General features: G+C 37.9%; 1 protein-coding gene and 1 pseudogene across 1 annotated transcript in view; one reads left to right on the forward strand and one right to left on the reverse strand.

Annotated features, from left to right (window-relative positions):
* PDE11A (phosphodiesterase 11A) overlaps positions 1 to 16,165 on the forward strand; it is a 433,775-nt gene that overhangs the window by 55,373 nt on the left and 362,237 nt on the right. The window contains exon 2 of the mRNA XM_032755287.2: positions 7,320 to 7,478. Coding sequence (XP_032611178.1) covers positions 7,320 to 7,478 — 159 coding nt within the window. The remainder of the gene's footprint in view (positions 1 to 7,319; positions 7,479 to 16,165) is intronic.
* On the reverse strand, positions 3,306 to 3,798 carry LOC116810615 (succinate dehydrogenase [ubiquinone] cytochrome b small subunit, mitochondrial-like; annotated as a pseudogene).

Consider the following 16,165-nt stretch of genomic DNA (forward strand, 5'->3'; position numbering starts at 1 on the left):
TAATGCTTCTCTCCTTTTTTTCTGGATAATTCCTATTGATCCTGTGGGAATCACCTTAAAGACTTCACTTTGTTTGGGAGATATTGTCTGACCTTAGACTAGTTGTGGCACCCTGCTGTGTGTTCCATAATGCTCTGTGTTTCCTCTACTATTATACTCATTTGTGGTGATTACTTGGCTAGTTAAATCTATTTTTAAATTTCATCTATTATTAAACTTTTCTTCCTTCTATAATATCAGAGTAACATGTTCCTTTATCTAATTATTTTCCTAATTTTCTTCATCTACTATAATTAATTTATGCCTCAATTTGGGACTCAGCTTTCTTGATTGTTTTTAATTGGAAGATTAATCTACAGATTTATGTATATATTAGGAAGGTGCATAATTGTATCAGCAGTTCTGATCTCCCATTAGATTAGATTAATTTGATTTTATCAAGTTTTGAGTTAATTTATGAGAATTATCTTATAAGTAGTGTAATGAAGACACAGACAAAGCATGGCCTAAGATGCATTATTTTTTAAAACCATTAAGACTTAATGGAGGCTGGATGAGGTGGCTCATGCCTGTAATCCCAGCACTTTGGGAGGCCAAGGCGGGTGGATCACTTGAGGTCAGGAGTTCGAGACCAGCCTGGCCAACATGGTGAAACCCCCATCTCTACTAAAAACACAAAATTAGCTGGGCGTGGTGGCACATGCCTGTAATCCCAGCTACTCAGGAGGCTGAGGCAGCAGAATTACTTGAACCTGGGAGGTGGTGGTTGCAGTGAACAGAGATCACACCATTGCACTCCAGCCTGGGCAAAAAGAGGGAAACTCCATCTCAAAACACACACACACACACACACACACACACACGACAAAAAGAAACAAAGGCTTAATAGAATAAATCTTTCTTCCTAGCTTTTATTTTAAATTAAAAGATTAATACTTACCACATGTATTAATACAATTACATTTTCTCCTTTTTGTTTTTGAGACAGAGTCCTGCTCTGTCGCCCAATCTGGAGTGCAGTGGCGCAATCTCGGCTCCCTGCAACCTCTGCCTCTCGGGTTCAATCGATTTTCCTGACTCAGCCTCCCAAGTAGGAGTAGCTGGGATTACAGGCGCCTACCACCACACCCGGCTAATTTTTGTATATTTAGTAGAGATGGGGTTTCACCATGTTGGCCAGGCTGGTCTCGAACTCCTGGCCTTAAGTGATCCACCCACCTCGGCCTCCCAAAGTGCTGGCATTACAGGCATGAAGCACCGCTCCAGGCCACATTTTCTCTTTATCAGTTTATCAGGTGGATTTAGAGAGGTGAGGAGATGGTGGGGAGAGTTTAGACCATTTTTGTGACTCCTTGTCATGCTAAAGCATCCCAGTGTCTACTGTTGTCGTGCGACTTTGGATGCTTTAGCAATGGGGTAGCAACCTACTCCATAGCCTTGGTGGTTGGTCTACTCAGACTCAGAGTTGAGTTTTGGTCGGTAAGAGACCCTTCTCCGGAAATGCAGATTATCACAAAGGTAAGGGCAAACAGGCTATTCCTACACCAGAGTGGATTTTCAGTCCAGTCCATCATGGCCAACACCATTGATATGCAACCACCAGAATACATACCACTCTTCTTGTTCCTCCCCATTTTAAGGCATTTCCCATCAATAGATTTTATTGTTCTCACTAATGACTAAAGTCTTTATCATTTAGGACAATGGTTCTTATATGAGGATAACAGAGGAACATTTAAAAAAATACCAATGCCTAGTAATGATTGATTCAATTTGTGGTGACTTTCTCAAGTTAATTTTCAGATGCAGTCGGGGAAGAACCACTGATTTTCATCAAAGATGCACTTCACCTTGTTTAATTAATTGATTTATCAACCTTCTACTCTCTTCATAGGCAGACTTTCACGTTTATCTCAATCTCCCCCATTCCAGTAAATGATACTTCCATCCAGTTTCTCAAGTTAAAATCTGAGGCTCATTGTCTTTTGTCTATTCTCCCCTCCCAACCAATCCATCAGGAAGTACTACAGACTCAACTTCCAACATATTTGTCTACTTCTGTTTACCCTCATTGCCTTTTTCTTAAACCCAGACTATCCTCATACCTTACCTGGACCACCAAAATTTCCCAACTGGTCTATTTCAATTCTGTGTCTTCCTCCACAAAGTTCTTAATTTTAGATAAGAATAAGCCATCTAGGTTTATAAAATCTTAATATTTTACTACATTGGGCTTTTTTTTTTACATAAAAGAGTTGAATGTGTTTTATTCTACAGCATTTTATTTTTAGAAATTTTATTTCATAGAATATATTTTTATATTAGAAAACTTCAAATGGGAAAATAATTTTTTTATACTTTTATACTTCTAGGCAGATTGTTTTAGGACAAGTAAAATAAACATATTTGAAGGATTAAGTTTTCATTTAGAATGTTTGATATTTTAATACAATTACAGAGGAGACTTCTTCCCTAAATGGAACTTCTCTATATTCAGCAGCTTTCCAAGCTCCTCTTCATAGGATTTAGAAATTAGTAGTGTGAGATATCAGCTTTTTCTAATTTTAATGTTTCCCAAGGACATGGAACCATCAGTAGCTGATATCAACTGAACAGAGGGGGATATTTTCAAAAATTAAATATTGTCTAATTTTCTGCAAAGTCTTTATGCATGAATTAACAGTCTTTCTCTTTGTCTATCCTTATCAGGAAAAATACAGGAGATGTTTGATCACGTATTTAGTAATTAAATTGAATTCTGTTTAAGAGATTGGTAAATGAAGATGCAAAAGCTCATACATAATATTTGGTTATACTCTGATTCTGGGAAAAAAATCTCATTAACTCACCAGAAAATGGGACTCAGTTGCACGGTTTCTTGAATACAAATCCTCTCAAACTTTTCCTCAAATATTAAATTCTGGGCTGGGAGCAGTGGCTCACACCTGTGATCCCAGTGTTTAAAGAGGCCAAAGTGGGAGGATTGCTTGAGGCCAGTAATTTGAGACCAGACTGGGCAATGTAGTGAGACCCTGTGTCTACAAAAAATAAAAAAGAATAGCTGGGTGTGGTGGTGTGCACCTGCAGTCCTAGCTACTTGGGAGGCTGAGGCAGGAGAATTGCTTGAGCCCAGGACTTTGGATGCTGAAAGTGAGCTGTGATTGCACCAAAGAGTTTTGTCTCAACAATGAACTTATCTGTTACTTCCTTTTTATTGTTAGTGGAATGGCATGGCAGAGCAGAGGCAAAGAGAAGTACTTTTTAAGGTGTTAAGAATTACTTTTTAAGGTGTTAAGTCTAAAAGGTCAGAGCTTCCACAGCATGGCAACAGCTTTGCAGATGCCCCCATCATGATAGTTGAAATCATAAAGCCCGGCAAAAGTTAAAGTCAGGTGTGCCAAGTTAAAGTCAAGTGTGCCAAAAGGCCTGCCTTGGCAGCTTTCCGTGATGCGTCTCCATAGACATAGTTTGAAACAACTTGTTCAAGGTCCTAGTGACTAAGGAGAGTGAGGGCTGTAGCCAGGGAGTAGTCCATCGCAGAGCAAGGATTCAAAGCAGCAGCTGGAAGCAGGAGCTAAACACTGACAACCCCGTCACCAGTCCAGTGGACAGACGCAGCCTTGGGAACAGAATGGCTGCTGGGTGGCAGGTGAACGTGCTGTGCTCCACACCATCCTGGGGTAGGTCGGCTCTAGGAATGGGCTGAGACATGGCAGGTCTGACCAGTGGGATTCAAAGCAACAGAGATCAGCTTCCTTGGGTGCCACAGATTACACTCAACCTCCAGAGAACCATCATCTTGCTCCTGAATTGTTTTTCTTTCTTTCTTTTTTTTGAGATGGAGTCTCACTCGCCTAGGCTGGAGTGAAGTGGTGTGATCTTGGCTCACTGCAACCTCCGCCTCCTGGGTTCAAGCAATTCTCCTGCCTCAGCCTCTTGATTAGCTGGAACTACAGGCACCTGGCACCACGCCTGGCTAAATTTTTGTATTTTTAGTAGAGACAGGGTTTCACCATGCTGGCCAGGCTGGTCTTGAACTCCTGACTTTGTGATCCGCCGGCCTCAGCCTCCCAACGTGCTGAGATTACAGGTGTGATCCACCACGCCTGGCCCCCCTGAATTGCTTTTCTAAAGAAGTAAGCTTTCTTGTTGTAGTTGAAGCCTCCTCTATGCTTCTCCCTGATGCTACTTCCTTCCTTCCTCTCCGCAGGTAATCACTAATACAAATTTAGTCCCTTAGGTGCTTTTATACTTTTGCTACACATTTGAATCCATAAATGATATTAAGTATTATTTTTAAGTATTTTGGTATTATATAGATGGTATCAGACTGCTGCGTATTTGTTTCACTTAACATTATGTTTTTGACATTTGTTCATGTTGATACAGGTAGCTCCAATTTATTCATTTAAATTGTTGTATAATACAGTACCAAACCACAAAATCATAATTTATTTTTCTCTTGATCAACATTCAAATGACTTCACATTTTTAATTTTCATAATTGATGTTGCAGTGGACATTTGTGTACCTCTCTTCTATATATTTGGAAAAATGTCTCTACATATATGCCAAAGAGTTGTATGTGGAGCCTTAGGGCCTTAACAACTTTTCTGTATTCTGCATAATTGCAGTGCAATCTTTTCAAAAGAATAAATTATTTTAAAAATATTATTGTGCATGTATAATATGCATGCCAGGATGAAGCAGTAAATAAGAGAGACAAAATCTCTGCTGTCTTAGATTTTATATTTTAGTTGGGGGGAGAACAAGTAAACTGGTAAGATAATTGCAGAGAATCTAAGTGCTAAATAGTGGCCAATGCTATTCTTCTGCTTCAAGATCTTCAAAGGTTTTCCATTGCATTTGGGATTAAATATAACTCTTTCTAGGCCTGTGAGACTTGGCACCATTTGGTCACTGCCTTCCTCTTTCACTCTCCCTTTGTCTCCCTATACTCTAGCCACATTGACCTTTGACTTTTTGGAACTTACTAAGCTTTTTCCTGTTCAGGACCTTATATATATTGGTTCATCTTCCTGGAAGGTTCTTTCCACCACTCTTTGCCTGGAAAATTCTTACTAATGATTGAAGTCTCAGCTTATTTGTTCTGTTTTCAGAGAGAACTTCCTTGATCCCTATAAAAATAAGTCCTTCATATTCAGTCTCTCTCATGCATTTTGCTTTTTTCTCAGTAACACTTACCACAATATATAAATATACATCTATACATTGTCTGCCTCACCTACTTGATTGCAAATTCCACCTAGCCCATAGCCTGACATGTAGTAGTTCCTCAGAGAAATTTAAAAATAATTAATACAGATTGCTGATTTTCTGAATCACGTACTTATTTTGAGCAGGAGATTTGGTTTGGTTTGGGTTTTGATTTCCCTCTCTTTAATTGGACTCTCCTCTCTCTGGGGTTTAGGGTGGCCTCCATGGATCACCAGACCAGAACCAGGCCTCGTAATGGCATTTAAAGACTCCTGGCCGGGCATTGTGGCTCACGCCTGTAATTCTAACACTTTGGGAGGCCAAGGCGAGTGGATCACCTGTGGTCAGGAGTTCGAGACCACCTTGGCCAGTATGGTGAAACCCCATCTCTACTAAAATGCAAAAAAAAAAAAAAAAAAAAATTAGCCAGGCATGATAGCTCGCATCTGTAGTCCCAGTTACTTGGGAGGCTGAGGCAGGAGAATTGCTTGAACCCGGGAGGTGGAGGTTGCAGTGAGCCGAGATCAAATGACTGCATTCCAGCCTGGGTGACAGAGCGAGAATAGCATAGCATAGGCACCAGTGCTTTGTTTTTGTCTTTTAAGCATCCTTTAACAGGGGTGTTCAGAAGGTACAGGAAGAAGCCTCACTCCAACCCCTGGCTTGAAATAGCTTTATCATCAGACTGGATCCAGTTTATCATCTACCTTGGAGCATTTTTAGTCACAGTTACTCAGGAGCCAATCTTTTTCTTTTTTGTCCTTCCACCCTCCTTTTTCTCTTTCCTTCCCTTCTCTCCCTCCCTCCTTCCATCCATTCCTTCCATCCTTGAAAGTGAGTTGAAGGTATTATGATATTTCACTCCCCAAATACTTAGCATGTATATCCTAAGAATAAGGACATTCTCCTGCATAATTAGAACACTAGTATCATACTTAAGAAAGTTTATAATGATACAATTATATGACTTAACTTTCTCCAATTGTCCCTCCAGAAATATCCTTTGTGGAATTTTCGGAATTTCTAGTAAAGGATCACATATTTTATTTGGATTTCAGGTCTTTTCAGTCTTCTTTAAATTGGTATAGCTCCCATGGTTTAACTTTATATTTATTTAAAAAAACTTTTTTTTGTCTTTCATGATCTTGACATTTTTTAAGCATCCAGGGTTAGGTTTCTGATAGAATGACTGATGATCTCTACATTTCTTAATTTTCATTTCCTAAATAATTAGATTCACGTTACACATTTGACAAGAACACTGTATTCTTGGTGATGTTGTATCCTTCCCATTGCATTATATCAAGAGGCACATGGTGTTAATTTTTCTTCTTAAGAGTGATGCTAAGTTTACTTGTTTGAGGTAGCGTTCACCAGATTTACTCACTACAAAGACACCTTTTACCTTTGTAATAAGGAATCTTTGGGTGTGGCACTTTGAGACTGTGTGACTATACTGTTTAAGTTAAACAATTTTCACCCAATGGTATTAACATACTTAATGACCCTTGCTTGTAAACATAATTGTATTTGTAGTTGCAAAATACATATTATATAATTTTATCATTTATTTTATATATTTTAGCTGGCATTCTATAGAGAAGTCTTTTATCTCTCCATACCCCACATCATTTTGGGAGGATTTTGAAATATCATTATGTACTCATAGATTCTTTTTTCACAGGATCATTTTGGCCAGAAATAAAGTAGTTCTATATTGAACAATTTTTCACAGTGTTTAGTATATATTTCTCATGTAAGTTTCTTATATGACATTTCATATCCTGTCTTTTTGAAATAACATGTTTTCATAAATCACATACTATAGACTTTCCTTAAAAACACGTTTCCCCAGTTTTGATGTGCTGCAGTTGGGCTTAAAGTTTCTGTCTTCATTTACTATGGCAAACAACTATGGTGTTGACTTATGTGGATTTATATTCCTTTGGTGAATTAAAAATGAAGTCAAATCTGTTATTGTGATTAAAAATCCATGGGGCTAGTTCCCAGTGATAAGGTATCATATGCAGAAATAAACCTCTCTCTCCTTCTCCCTGACAACAATGCACATGTAGTTAATGCTTTCTTTGTCTTGTTTTTAGGATCGACGATTCAATGATGAAATCGACAAGCTAACTGGATACAAGACAAAATCATTATTGTGCATGCCTATCCAAAACAGTGATGGTGAGATTATTGGTGTGGCCCAAGCAATAAATAAGATTCCTGAAGGAGCTCCATTTACTGAAGATGATGAAAAAGTAAGATGTCATGCCTTTTGTGAGTTGTACTTTTCTTCTTGGTCATTGATTGCTATTCTCCTTTAAAAGACAGGAATCATGTGAATAGCTGTTGGATTAGCCCATTCATGGATCAAAGAGCTTTTTCTCATGGTATACAAAATGAAATGGGAGTTTTTCCATATTTCATAGAATGTGGTAAAATTGAAAATAATGACTTCATCTTTTTTGTAGCTTGCTTTTCATTATAAGCCTCCGTAGTATTGTTGTTGTTCCCTGGTCTTTATCTTCCTTATAAGTAAGATAAGGATCACAACTCCACCACACATGGCCTAAGGGAAGATAGAAAATATAGGAAGATTGCTGGGTTTCAGAAACTCAGCACTTTCTCCTATATTTTTATAACTACAACAAAGAATTGTTTTCTCAGTTCTTATATAAAAATCTCAATAAAAAGAATGTTATTTAATTGTTATTCCAAATTGCTAATAAAAAGAAAATTACTTTTGTCCCTGAAGAGTAATTAACCTTGGTGGAAGTAAAGTACTTTTTGCTCTGAAATTTTAAGTTCTTTCACTAGTAGTTTATTTACCAGCCTATATTAAAAGAGAGAGTCCTCAAAGAACTGAAGTTCTGGCTTTGAAGCTTCTACCATTATATTGAATAAAATCTGGTTGAATATTTATCAAATTTGTGCTAAAAGCAAATCTCAAATTAGTTTATTTAAGTTTGATGATTCTCATATTCCTATTTAATTAAAAAACACTTTATAATTTAACCTTCTGGATGTGGGTTTATTTGTCAATACTAATTACAAATGCATTAAATTAATGCAAATGTTCTGGCACAGAAGGTCAACATGAAATATGATTGTAAGGAAACAAGAAGGTTTTTAAGTGAAGACAGTCCTTGATTAAGGTCATTTTTATAGTGGAATTGAGATGGCCCAACTCTCCTTAAAGGTTTATGAATTCATAGAGCATGATAGGACCTCAAAAGATTTCTTACAATGAAGTAAAATGCTATGGGGTATGAGGCACTTGTATTGGGATCCTAGGAGGCACAAAGGTAAATCCCAATCATGTTACGTCATCCAGGAGCTACACAAGGCAGGAGACAAGAATCATCAGCAAGTTGTTCTCAGACAGGCTGGGGGCGCTTAGGAAAGAGAGGCTTGTTCTCACTTGGATCTGAAAAGGCTTCCTGGAAGAAGTGGTATTTGATCTGTCCTCTGAAGCAAAAATAGGCCTCCATCAGACAGAAACAGATGAGAAGGAGAGGACGTTGTTTAGAAGTGAATATAAATGTCAGCCACTTTATTCCAATAAAGATATTTCCATGGAATGTAAGATAAAGCAGAAATTTCATTTTGTGCATTTTGTATCATAGATGGCAGAGTCCTGAGATGATGTGCCTCTTATACAGATTTAGATAGAAGGATTTGGGTTTTGCGTCTTTCCAAACATAACCACTACATACCCATGCCATCCCCCTAACAGTTTAGTTTGTACACAGGTGGTAGTCCTGCCTTTGACCTGCTGCCTTCATTTAAAAGGAACTCATTATATATTTAGTTCTTATCTTTGATTCCATTTATGTTAGATTTGTTTTCTGGACTTTTCTTAATGGACTTGCACCTGTGAAATAGAGCTTCATGAGCTGTGAATAATTTAAAGGGAAGATTTGCACAGGACTCTGTGCCTTTCTTGAACAGCATCAATGTTTAGTTCTAATAAGAATGAGAACCTGGGACTGAGTCCCAGCTCAGCTAATGACAGGCAGCTGCTTGGATGCACAGCTCACACTTATCTCTGACCTGAAGTTTTCTCATCTGTCAACTATACTATTCACCACTCTATAGCAGGAGAATTAAATAAGATCATCAATGAGAAATACTTTGCAAAATACGAGAAACTAGGCAAGTGTAAAATACAATTTTTAAAATAATTGAGCTAATATTTTCCCTATGAGTTTTAAAATATTCTTCTTAATTCGTCACTTACCCCCAAGCAACTTTTTTCTTAGATTCAGCCTTATCTGAGTATTTTCTAGCTTGAAATGATATATTTTTCCCTTCTGTAGTTATCCCATGTGCCACAGTGGCGTTTTATCTTCCAGCCTCTACAGTTCCCACACCTGATTGAAAATCCTACTCTAGTTTCACTTCTTGTAAGAAGTCCTACCAGTTAGTGCAGGTAGATTGTGTTCATGCAGGTGGCACCAGCTGGAGAGTATTTTATCTCAACAACTTCTGCGTATGGTTATTGTTATTTCCTGAAAGGATCCTATATATCGCAAACCAAACAGAAAAAAGCAGAAGACAAAATCTAGAAGTGATTCATGGGAAAGTATTTCTTCCAAATAAGGGAAGACAGCAAAGTATAATGGCTGTACTGGCCATATGGTGAGTCTATCTGGGTTGAAATTACATCTCCGCCATGGCCTCAGTAACCTTGGGCAAGTTACTTAGCTTCTCTGGGCCACAATATTTTCCTCTTAGAAGAGGGGTGATAGTAACACTTATCTCACAGGGCTGTAGGGAGATTAAATGAGAGAATCCGGGGAAATAACTTGGAAGAGAACTTAGGACTTAGTAAGTTCTCATGAGCGATTGATTAGCTTTTCCTGACAGCACGTGAACACATGTGAGGTATCATGCGTATCTCAGTCAGGTCTCAGTTTAAAAATTACCTTTGTCTAATTTAAGTCTATACATTCATATCAAGTGGACCTCCCAGGTTGCTGAATGGTGGTAGCTGGGAGGGTGGCACACCCAGAGAAGGATCAGAAGCTCTGCACCACTTCCCCTATACCTCGCCCTATGTATCTCTTCCATCTGGCTGTTCCTGAGTTACAACCTGTTTTAAAATTATAAACTGGTATTCTATATGAGAGATTGGGTATACAAATGGACAATGACCAGTCCACACATAATGACAGACCCACATTGTCTTCAGCAGGCAGCTTAGAAGGCCAAATCACAGTCTCTGCAGCAATCAGCCTAGCACAGCCAGGATTTGATCAAAGACTGCCACCTTCCCTATTTTTTTGCTCTCATCATGCCCTCCACCCCTGCATACTTACAACTCAGAGCCACTGAGAGAAAAGCCAAATATATTCCCTGAACTCATTACCTAAAATGCCGTGCTTCTAGTTACCCTGCCTTCAGCTTCCCCATGCCAACAACCTCCACTCAGAACATACCTAAAGTCTTCTATTTTTTCACCATAAAACTTGTGCACTCCCCTTTGAGTGTTCCAAATGCAAGAGATGGTGGCTGTCTTCCTTGTTATAGCACGGGATGAATAAATAGCCTGTGTTTGTCCTCATTTAAAGACACATTTTTATTAAACGCAATTTATATGCCAGATGCTCCTCCCTTACTGGGATTTCTCCAATTAAAAGGGGGATATATTTGTTTATAAGTTCATGAATCTCTTGCCTTATTAATGCACGTACTCTTTTACTTGGTTGTACAAGGTTATCCTTATATGTACTAATTTGCATTCTACGTTTTAACCCAGTTATTTCTTACAATTCTACATTTGTCATTTTGGGAGATCATAAAATTTTCTTCTTTTCTTTTTCTACAGAGCCTAATTTGCTTAGTCACTGTCCTATTAGTGAGAATTTGGATTTTTTCCCCCCGTGTTTCACTAATACAGATAGCCCCTGAATGAACATCTTGAACAAATTACCTTTTTCTTTGGTGTTATTTCCTTGAGGGTATATTCCAAAGACTGAAATTACTGAGTCAAAGGGCAAGAAAAGTTTTATAGCTCTCATTCCATGTTATAGATAGCTTTTGGAAACATTGATCCCATTTACAATGGTAGCAGTATGTGTACCTAATTTCTCAGAGCTCTGCCAACTTCATTCACTTCACATTTTAAAACTCAAATTAGTTTTCCTTGGTCAGCCAAGCAGACTTCAGAAAACCTTCTCCCACGTTCAATAGCATAAACTGCAGCAACCAAAGTAATTTCAATGTTGCCTACAAGTAAGAAAACAAGAAAACAAAAAGGAAGCCATGTCGTGAGTGTTAGGTGAGAGGCTCTGGAGTTAGAAAGTCTCCAAGGCGGGTTCAAGTCTTTGCTCTGCTGCTTATTAACTCAGTGACCTTCAGCAAGTGGCTGCATCTCTCTAGCCTCAGAACCTCCATCACAGGGTTGTTGTGTGGAGTAAAATAGACAATAGATGTAAAGTGCTTAGGGTAGCACTTATTATCAATAAATGAGCCTCATGAAAGTTCACCATATATTTCAAAGCCAGACTAAAGTAATTTGAACCCTGTTTGTAATTTTATTTTATACACATAGCTGCCATGTCGTCATTCACATGAGTAGATTTGTTGCACATTAGCATAATATTATTTGTATGTTCTGATATCTTAAAATGTCAACATCTAGAGACTATAAGTTATGTTCTGTATAATTTCAAAACATTTTGTAATATGGAAATCAGTAAATCATTTGACTGAGATAAATTAAAAATTAAATATGGTATACTCATTTCTGGGCTATTTATGTACTTAACATCATTGCGCATAGGACCACTATACTGTGTTTCTTGAAAATTCTATACCTATAATTCAGTGGCTTTGCTACATCATGTAATACATATACCCTGTAGTAGAAGAGACTTGAAAAATCACCAAGTCCATTCCCTGCCACCTTTTCCTTCATCCATTGCAGGAAACTTTACCTCACAGATAGTCATCCAGCCTCTGCCTGAAAGCTTCCCTTTTAATGACTTTAAAATCCTCATTCTCTTTAAAGTTCTTGGATAATTAGCTGATAATTTTATCAGCAGTGGTGAGAGTTTGTATGAAATACAGCCTACTGTATTCACATATTAATAATTTAAGTTCCATACTGACAAATTACTAGTTTGATAATTCACGTTGAAAGTACACACAAAGGCAGATCATGCAGGAGAGATGATTGGAATTTTCTGGTTCACTTTGTGGGTTTCAAGCGAATATTCCTATTTTTCAGCAATATGTATAAACTAGCTGATTTAGGTGGTATGACTAGACTCTTTGCATTCAGTTAAGTCATTACTTTGTTATTCCTGGGTGAGTGAAGGAAGGTATTATTTTGAAGAAGAAAATAATGAGACCTGGATAGGAGCAAACATTTGTGATCTATTAAGATGTGTGGGCACGCCAGCATGAACCTGGGAAATGGAAATGAGCAAGGGCTCTTATCCGCCTTCCCAGGTTCCTATACCTCTGCTCTAAAAGTGTCATTTCATATTGCAGTGTTCCATAAAGTATGATATGTTTATTGCAGGTACTTTCCAACAGCCAATGTATTAGCAGTTGTGGCTTGAAGTTCTTCTTTGGCTAATCTCTGTAGGTTTCTTTAGCCCTGGTCACCTCTCTTCAGCTCATGATTTGGAGTGTTTGGTTGCCCTGCTGTTCTCCTTCATGCTGACATGTTCCGCCACCCCATAGAGCTGGGATGCAGCCAACTTGAGCTTGGTTGCTGAGGGGCTGGCTGTGTTCCAGGAGCTTGTTACTGGTGATGCTTCCCTGCCAACTGGTGTTGAGGATGGTGCCTGAATGATACTAATGAGTCTCTGCAGAAGCTGGAGTTTGGTTATCAGCAACAGGCCTGAGACTCACAGCCAGATAATAGGGAGAATTTTATAAACTCTTAGCCTCACGTTTCTAATAGTGTGAGGAGAATGTTTAGGATTCTTGAGATGTCAGGGGTGCACAAGGTATTTAAGTTTACTGTAGTGAGGAGGGGAATATTGACTGTGTCATGCTGAGAAGGGGCAACAAATTGATGATCCCAGAAGACTGAATGCAGCTCACACATGTATCACTTGCATGGGATTTGACTGGCATAGAACTGATTTTTTAAAAAAATTAGATTACCTTTAGACATGGCTGCAAGCTGTAGTACTACTATAACAACCAACCCTCAAACAACTAATCAGCTTAATAAAGTCAATTTCATGGGAGCAAAGACAGATTTCTTCTGTCATCTTATGAATAGTTTCCACAGAAGGTACTTTTCAAAGGTACTTTTTAAATATTTTTAAAAAATATTGTTATGTACATGAATAGTGGTATTACAACAACTCTGCCAGGCAACTTTTTATGTTCTATATTAATTCACCATTGTCTTTATAAAAGATACACAAATGCTAACAAAAGAATTAACTAATTATTTAAAAATACCCTTTGTGTTCTCATTTCATTTTTTTTCCTTTTCTGCCTACATTTCAACTAAGTTAGATTTTTGAATCTGTTGAAATAAAAGTATAATTAAGCCCAGGTGAGATGGCTCACGCCTGTAATCCCAGCACTTTGGGAGGCCGAAGCGGGCAGATCACAAGGTTAGGAGTTCAAGACCAGCCTGGCCAACATTGTGAAACCCTATCTCTCGAAAGATACAAAAAAAATTTAGCCGGGTGTGGTGGCGCACGTCTGTAATCCCAGCCACTTGGGAGGCTGAGGCAGGAGAATTGCTTGAACCCGGGAGGCAAAGGTTGCAGTGAGCCAAGATCGTGCCATTGTACTCCAGCCTGGGTGACAGGGCGAGACTCCATCTCAAAAAATTAAATAAATAAATAAATAAAAATAATAATTAAAAGTCGGTCGTTAGCAAAAAGGTTTTAGAAGTCCTGGCAGATGGCTCATGATTTCATTATATTTGATCAATAAGACTTCAGTCCTGGAATAATTTGGATTGAATCTCATAACTCATTAATTCCAATATTTTATCTATATTTAAATGTTCTACTCACTGCACTATTTGCCTTTTAAAAGCTGTTAACCAGGCTTCATATGATCACTGTGAAACTATAATTTGTTCACCAATTTGTTTGTGTTTTATGTGTTCACTCGACTATATCTGACTGAGTGGTTCAAAAACAACCAAGATTCTTCTTTATCATAATCCATCCAACTGTTTACATAGAATTTTAAAATCTGGAACTCAAGTGGCACTGCAGCTTTCTGCCAAAAATAAACCAGTTTCTGTAATTCAGTAATAGCTTTAGAAGGCCAATATAGTTCAGAGAAAAATGAAATCAAGAATTATATTGAAAACAGAGACCATTAAGTTCTCTAAGTATGTTTCATTAATTATTTTGCTCTTTTTTCTGAAAACCTTCCTGCCTTATCAATAAAAAACATTCACTTCTCTTCTTATAATTGAATCTTAACATAGATGTAGTGGAATAAAATAATGGAAATAAAATTTATTGAACACTGTGGCAAAGATGATGTGGTAGATGAAGTTGGAGTTACAAGGAATAAGCAAGCACTGGCCTGGCCTTGAAAGAACTGAAGTTTTTCTCATCCACTCTTCTAAAATGCTGCCAGGACAGAGGCAGAAAGAAATGTATAATACTGTCAAGCATACTTTCATTCTTTATTAAGAGAAACAGGTATGTTTGGAATTCAACATCTTTGGTTGGTATGCATTGGCTTTTTTCCCCCCCTTGTTTTGATAGAAATGGAATTAAGTGAAAGTAGTTAGTCTTTTCTGTAGTCTTCAAATTTTATAATGCCATTTATTTTTAATTTAATCCCATTCAATTATTTTTTTTTGTTTTGTTTTGTTATTTAATTTTATTTTATTTTATTATTATTTTTTTTCTTTTTTTTTTTTATTATACTTTAGGTTTTAGGGTACATGTGCACAATGTGCAGGTTTGTTACATATGTATCCATGTGCCATGTTGATTTCCTGCACCCATTAGCTCGTCATTTAGCATTAGGTATATCTCCTAATGCTGTCCCCGCCCCCCCCCACCCCCCACCCCACAACAGTACCCGGAATGTGATGTTCCCCTTCCTGTGTCCATGAGTTCTCATTGTTCAATTCCCACCTATGAGTGAGAACATGCGGTGTTTGGTTGTTTGTCCTTGCGATAGTTTACTGAGGATGATGTTTTCCAGTTTCATCCATGTCCCTACAAAGGACACGAACTCATCATTTTTTATGGCTGCATAGTATTCCATGGTGTATATGTGCCACATTTTCTTAATCCAGTCTATTGTTGTTGGACATTTGGGTTGGTTCCAAGTCTTTGCTATTGTGAATAGTGCCGCAATAAACATACGTGTGCATGTGTCTTTATAGCAGTATGATTTATACTCCTTTGGGTATATACCCAGTAATGGGATGGCTGGGTCAAATGGTATTTCTAGTTCTAGATCCCTGAGGAATCGCCACACTGACTTCCACAATGGTTGAACTAGTTTACAGTCCCACCAACAGTGTAAAAGTGTTCCTATTTCTCCACATCCTCTCCAGCACCTATTGTTTCCTGATTTTTTAATGATGGCCATTCTAACTGGTGTGAGATGGTATCTCACTGTGGTTTTGATTTGCATTTCTCTGATGGCCAGTGATGATGAGCATTTCTTCATGTGTTTTCTGGCTGCATAAATGTCTTCTTTTGAGAAGTGTCTGTTCATGTCCTTTGCCCACTTTTTGATGGGGTTGTTTGTTTTTTTCTTGTAAATTTGTTTGAGTTCATTGTAGATTCTGGATATTAGCCCTTTGTCAGATGAGTAGGTTGCAAAAATTTTCTCCCATTCTGTAGGTTGCCTGTTCACTCTGATGATAGTTTCTTTTGCTGTGCAGAAGCTCTTTAGTTTAATGAGATCCCATTTGTCGATTTTTGCTTTTGTTGCCATTGCTTTTGGTGTTTTAGACATGAAGTCCTTGCCCACGCCTATG

This window comes from Hylobates moloch, unplaced genomic scaffold (genome assembly GCF_009828535.3).
Source record: "Hylobates moloch isolate HMO894 unplaced genomic scaffold, HMol_V3 SCAFFOLD_1, whole genome shotgun sequence".
In the NCBI taxonomy this organism is placed as follows: Eukaryota; Metazoa; Chordata; class Mammalia; order Primates; family Hylobatidae; genus Hylobates; species Hylobates moloch.